The following is a 6,939-nucleotide window of genomic DNA, read 5'->3' on the forward strand; positions in this document are numbered from 1 at the left end:
GCCTCAGTCTCCTCCTCTAATGCGCTCCTGTCGCACGTGACCCCAGGTTTCGGGCCGGACCCCTGCAGGCCTAGCTGCAGTGATATGGGAGTGCAAGTGAACCAGTGATGGGATACATTGGTACAGTGTGTGCTCTGGCAGCAGATGCTGCCTCACAGGGCCCGGGACCGCAGGAGTCCTGGCCACCCTCGAGCGCTTCCCATGCTCCTTCACTGCATGCTCGCCCGTGCTTTCCCACTGCCCCAGCAGCTGCCTGGAGGAGGCCCGGGTGAGCACCCAGGGCCCTGTGGAACCGGAGGAGAACAAGGGGGCAGCATGGGAGTTGTTCCTACTGCCAAGGCCCAGGCAGGAGCAGCAGGAGGCTCAAATTGGCAAGGCAACCCCATAGCCTGCACAGTAAAAGCCGTGGCGGCCCCCTGGAGACGGGAAGGGCTGGAACAATGGAGACACAACCACCGCTGTGCAGGAAAAATCAACACAGGGTGCTGAGCCAAGCAAGAAGCACTTGTGCTTCCAGCACAAATATGGCTATTGTTGCTGCAAGGGCTACAATATCTGCTGGGAGAGGGCATTCGTTTGGTGTATCCAGGGTACAAACAGGTTTATTTTAAATAGTTTTGCAGAATGTGTCAAAAATCTTTCAACCCTTACTGAGTAAAGGATATCACCTGCCAAAGTTGTACAAGAACTAAATGTTCGTGGCCAGTAAGACTTCACCATGTGGACCCCAAACACTCCCATCATCAAGACCTGCATGAGAGATGCAGGAGCAGGCGCCTGTCCTGTGATGACACCAGTGCTTGAAATACAGGCAAAAATAGAGTATCTGGCAGCCGGAATAAAAATGATGGCCAGCACGCACAGTGGCTGGACACGTCCCCTGTGGCTACAGAGGCAGTAACCACAGAGCAGCTTGCAGGGGCACAGGCAGTGGAGCCCATTCTCCAAAATAAAGCAGGGCTGGTGGGGCCCTGCCAGCACCTCACTCGGCCTCAAGGTGATAAAAGTGGAAGCTACAGCCAGTTATTGCCAGAGCCTGAAATGTCAGCACTGCTCTGCCCAAGGCTGTGACTGGGCACTGCTGCCTCATAGGCAGCCACCCCCTCCCACCTCCCTGCTCACAGCCGCTCCCATTCCCCTGCCCATAGCACCCTTCCCTGAGTTCACTGCTGCTCTGGTCTCTGTGCTACAAGATACACTAGGGTGCCGGGTAGAACAGGTCACAAAAAGTTCAAGGCCTGGGACACGGATGGAGGAGACCACCCAGGGAGAATCTGGAAAAAAACTAAAGCTACATGGGTAGAGGGAGGGCAGCAAGGACGGGGATGAGGAGCTCTGGAGACACACAGGAAACCTCTGTCAAGAACAAAGGAAGAGACGGTGATGGAGGCTAACAAGTTGGCATGGAAATGGAGCATGAGAAGCCCACATGCCAGTGGTGGCTAACCAGTGCCCAGACCCCAGGGAGGAAGGACAGGGCCACCCAGTGCCAACCTGGCCATGCCACGGCCACACTAGCTGGAAATGCACCCTTTGGCACTGCACATGGCAAGGGTGATGGCAGAGCCAAGAGGGTGATACATGGGCTGAGTGGTTGATGACTGAGGCCTGGGTGACCAAGGAGTTGGTGGGACCTGACAGCAGTGGTGGGGAGCAGCACCAAGGGCTAAACCCCTCATTACCTTTATGGCAAGCGTCTCCGAGGCAGAGGGGACGCTCACACTCACCCTACTGCGGGACTTAATGGGCCTGTTCCCTGAGCTCTATGGCTTCCTGCAGGACTTCGTGCCCCAGGCGCTGCACCAGACAATAAAGCAATAAGCTGCTGCTTAGTATTGGCACCTGCCAAGGTGTGTCCAGGTGTGAGTGGTTTATTCTAAACATAATGGCTCTAGCAAGTAGCTAAGTGGGAGAAGATTCCTTCTCACATCAATCTGACCCAGCAATTAGAGTCCATATAAAGGTAGATGCACATTTTCTGTTTTGAAACTTTTAGAGGTAATTAATTTAGCTAGCCTAACTAAGTTAAATGACATTTTTCAAGGACATCCCAACAGACTTTGTGTGTCTACTCCTGGACGTTACACTGACTCTTTTCAGAGGGATCCTAAAAATTATAACCTGATAATTAATTCTTTTGAAAGTATACAGAAAATGAAAATCTAGTAACATTTTTAAGATTTTACAAAAGATATAAATACAACAGCAGAAAGACAATCAGGTAAAGCCAAAAATGCTCATTTGGGGTCCAGAATATGCTTGTGTTTTGCTAGAGCATGCTGTCTGATTGTATCATGAACTCAGATCTGGAGAAAAAGTTAGTTCTACCTTTCAGAGAGCTGATGAGCGGTCCCGTAACAGTGATGCCTCAGAGACTGCTTTACAGCCAATAGACAACAATGAAGTGAGATTCGACCTGGGACCAATTGAAGAAACTGACAAAATGGAAATCTAAGGTCTAAATAGGTGATCGAGTATATAGAGATAATTGAGCTGAAAGTTACCAGTATTCTTAAGACAAAATAAAATACAAAATATGCATATTCATTATAGATAAAAAAATTCTAATCCTCCCAAAATTTTTATAAGAGATCTCTGCTAACTGACAGCAAAATGTGACTAGTCTACTTAAATTATAAATTTCTAAAAATGTAATAGAGTTACTATAATTCAATTTGGTCAAAAATATATTTGAGCGCCCTCTGATTTTGTAAAGATGTTCCTTCATTTGTTCTGTGTGCTTGTTTACATGTTTGTCATTCTGTGAACAGCTATTCCCCTTTTTATTTGAGCTCAACAATTTTTCTTTTATCATTTGTTCATAATACAACTTGGATTATAGACTTAAAAGCATGCTTTCACCTGAGTTACCAGCTGGTTCAAATGACATCAAAATTGGCTTTCTCACGGTTCAAAATGTTTAGGATAATTAACAAAAAATTCAAGATAATTAACAAAAATTCCTTAGAGTCAGGAGAAATTAATGGGCAGAACTGCCATTGGTGAATAGAGGGGTGGCCAATATTTATTCATTGGTAGGAGCCCCCAAAGATCTCTGTAGTCACTTGGGAGACACCCCAATAATTTGGTCATTTAGTCAAAAGAAAGTTTTTCAGTAAATATTACAATAAAGTTGTCTCATAAAAGATGCTCTTGGTACAAAACTAAATTAATAACGTTTTCACATGTGTATGGTAACTCATTAGTGTTAATCTCATGGTATAGTATATATATTCGTGATTCCAGATCTACAGGTCTTCCAAAATGTAAAGCAAAGATTACTGTGATAAAACTTTCCTTCAGATTCAAATTTCTGCCTTTAACAAAAACTTGTTATGTATATACCATTAAAGGACAACAAATTAGGGCTGGGGATTTAGCTCAGCAGCACGGTGCCTGCCTGGCAAGTGCAAGGTCATGAGTTTGATTCCCAGTACCAGAAAAAAAAACAAAAAAAAAAAAAAAAAAAAAAACCCAACAAATTAGGTAAAAGCTTCTTATGTATAAGACAGAGATAATTGGTTAAAAGGGTAATTTTATGTCAAAATGAAAAGTTAAGTATGTTACAAAATGTCAACATGATTGTTATGTAGCTATGTTATGGATCGTTTTGACTTTTAAATTTCTGTGTAAAAATATGTAACTGTTGTCTGTTAACATTTGATGAAGATTTAAATATTAGGATATCCATGGTTGTTAGAAAATAACAGTTCCATTTTAATGCTCTAAGGTGTTTGCTATTCAGATCAGATAGTAATACTAAGCTTACTGCCTCTATTACAATGTTATGTCATTAATCTTCTCTTCTGAATGTTTAACAACTGAGGTCTGCAGACTAAAACTTAGAGATATAAATTGAGCTAAGAGCACAGCCAATATTTTGACCACACCCTCCAAGGGCATCAATAAAGACTCAGGGCATAAGATAACCTCCGCTGTGACATCCTGTAACTCGGTGGAGTCCCTGATTTCCTGATCAAGGAAATGGGACCACAGAGAAAAGTGACTCCATGATGTATAGTGTGCCTAAGGAGAGTCACCAGGAAAGAAAAAATCTCTCAAGCTTTCACAGAAAGCAACTTGGTCAAGCAATGACCATGACTGGTGCAGATGGCTGACACTGACAGAAAAATCTAGAGATGCTATACTTGGTTCCATGGTGATTCCTGAGGAGACTTAATTGACATCGATAGATACCAAAAATTTAAATTTTTATTTATACAAGTCTCACTTTAACTTGGTCTTAAGCATCCAGTAGACAAGAGTAACTACAAGATATGCAAAAGCAATGCTGTAGTAATACATTAGCTATAAAAGGATCAAATAAGCAACAACCTCTGACTATTGCCAGCTAGACTGATAACTGGACACTGTTATGGACTTTGGACTATATTCATCAAGCAAAGCTTTTCCAGCTCAACTGAACACCCATCACTTCTGCAGCTAAACAGAAAAAGGAGGTATGTTGGGAGCCAGTGGAGCTGGATATTGGTCATATGTATGAGGACAGGACAGAGCCAGAGTGCCTCAAACAGTCAAGCCACCTCAGTGTTGATAAAAGTATGCTGCCCGGACAATTACAGGACAATTATTAGTCACTAGGCAACATTACCTCTCCTGAAACTAACTTTCAAGAGTATAAAATAAATGCTCCTACTGTTGAAGTCAGTCCTCTTGCTCTTCAGGTAAGAGGTAACTGCACCTGATCCAGCTCTTGTCTCTTTTCCTTCTTTTCCTCATACCCGCAGCCATTTCTCTCTGGGATACAATGAGAGATCAACAAGCTTCCCTACAGATACACTTGGAAGAATAACAGGCTAAGCAGGTCTCGTGGGCCATGGTCTAACTCACATGGTCTCCATGAAAATGAGAGTCCCAGACAGGTATAAGCATGGAAGTAGGGAAAGGGCAGACACATCTGTGCTCTCCAGGTCCACAACACCGCTCTGGGGGTGCACAGAGGGGAAGCTTCAGTGGAGCCTAGACACAGAGTAGGACTTGGACCACTTAGCATAGGTGTGGTCACAGATAGGGATTCCCGTCCTCGGGCACAGCATGGCCCTCATTCACATTTGCAGCCTTCAGAATACTGAGCTTCCCTCTACTCACTGTAGGTGAACATAAGAAAGTGTAGATTCATGGGGGCAAGAGAACTAACCTGACATGCAATGAGTCTATAATTTGATTTAAAAACAGGCCAATATTAACATGGTAACTTTGTGCTTTTACATCAGACTTTATTGCTACATTTTAGACATACATAATGATCACATTCATCATCTAGACTTTGCACCTGAATACGATATAACTTGATGTTTCCAATCCTCTAAAACACCCTTCAATCCCTCCTCCTCTCCTCATTTACAAAAGCCTCTAACAAGGTAACTTTCAATTGGCAATTGGACAAGTCCCCAAAGTCTGGCACTTGTCTGAGGAATAGATGTGGGACACAGGGACCGGTTCTTGAGGATGGGCTCCAATGGTCATCGTTGGTGCTTTAAGAATCTCTAGGGAAATACTGACAGCAATGTCCCCACACCTGTCCACTGGGTCTTCATGTACACAGCTCAGTCCAGAATCAAAAGGAAAGGGGTCTGTGACGCTTCACACACTTGTGCTCCCGGGCACCTCCACACCTGCAGAGTCCACATGTGTCTCAGCTCAGAGTCAGGTGGGTTAATTGCAATACCAGGCAGGTCAAGTCAGCGCAGCCCAACCCAGAACCTGGGGACCTATCACAGGGTACACTTGAGAGGGTTGGCATGCTCACCTGGTATAGTACACCCGGGTGAGGACATAGGTGAGCAGGAAGCCGGCTCCCATGGCAGCTGCTCTGATGAGGGTGAGGAACAGAGGCCAAAAGCCCTCCTGCTTCTCAGCTGCACACAAGTTAATGGATGGGCTTCCTGGAAGAAAAAGGGAATGGAACTTTGTCCCAAGCCCTGGCCCCTCCCCCATCCCAAACACCAGCAAGTCTGTCGCCCCAGCTCCTGTCCTGTTACTCACCCTGAACAAAGAGGTTCAAAGAAAAGTGCTGGGAGCCCAGAGGGTGATGAACTCTGCAGGTAAATTCCCCTCCATCCTCAGGCCCTACAGAAGACAGCTCCAGGACCCCGGATGCTGAGACCTGAGAGGAATTCATGTTCCTGCTCTTCCATAACCAGCTCAGGGAGGCAGGGGGGTTGCCATCAGCCATGCAGACCAGGCGCAGGGACTGACCGTCCAAGATGGGCAGCGACGTGCCATTGCTCACAGTCATTGGGGCTAGTGGCATTGAGACAGAGAGACAGAGACCATAGAGGGTGGACCCGAGAGCCCTGGACTGAAGAATAGAGGAACCACAGACAACCTTCCAAGACAACCTTCTGGGCTGTGCAATGAGGGTCAGGAAGAAAAGGGATTCAAATCAGGCTGAGGGGATAGCGGTGTGAAGGGGGCTGAACGTTTGTGTCAGATTTAAATTTCACCTCCTTTCTACTCTGGTTTGACTCTCACTTCTGTGGGAAGGACCCCCACCCTTACCACACCCTCCAGAAAATCACTACTTCCCTACCTGTGCAGTTTCTCCAAAAAATACTGACGTTCACTGAGGGTGGGGCATCTGTGATAGAAAATGGAAGTCTATTCTTCAAAAATGAAGTGTACAGGGCACATTGGCTGCATCTCACAGAGTAACACAACTTGGAGAAGGGCTGCTGTGTGGGGGACATTTCTCAGCCCATCCACACCTGGTCTCAAGGCCACAGCACCAAGAGTCCCCAATACCAACCTCCTCCCCCTGGCTCCAGTTGTCCTCAGAGATCTAGATGTCTCCACCCAGCACTTACAGGAGACTTTGAGCTGTATAGTTCTCTTTACTGTTATACCAACTGCAGGGAATTCCACCTGACAGGTGAGGATGGTGCCGTGGTCCTTTGGCTGAGGGGTGAAGGTGAGTAC

General features: G+C 45.8%; 1 protein-coding gene across 3 annotated transcripts in view; it reads right to left on the reverse strand.

The window, feature by feature from the left end:
• The window catches only part of LOC102020618 (sialic acid-binding Ig-like lectin 14), a gene marked incomplete in the record, with an annotated part of 33,436 nt that overhangs the window by 25,304 nt on the left and 1,193 nt on the right, over positions 1-6,939 (reverse strand). For 2 of the 3 annotated variants that reach the window (XM_013508897.1, XM_013508899.1), the window contains 4 exon segments: positions 5,771-5,906; positions 6,007-6,264; positions 6,554-6,601; positions 6,828-6,939. In XM_013508897.1, coding sequence (XP_013364351.1) covers positions 5,771-5,906; positions 6,007-6,264; positions 6,554-6,601; positions 6,828-6,939 — 554 coding nt within the window. 3 annotated transcript variants of the gene reach the window in all.

Source organism: Chinchilla lanigera, unplaced genomic scaffold (genome assembly GCF_000276665.1).
Source record: "Chinchilla lanigera isolate Chin_1 unplaced genomic scaffold, ChiLan1.0 scaffold00157, whole genome shotgun sequence".
NCBI classification, from domain to species: Eukaryota; Metazoa; Chordata; class Mammalia; order Rodentia; family Chinchillidae; genus Chinchilla; species Chinchilla lanigera.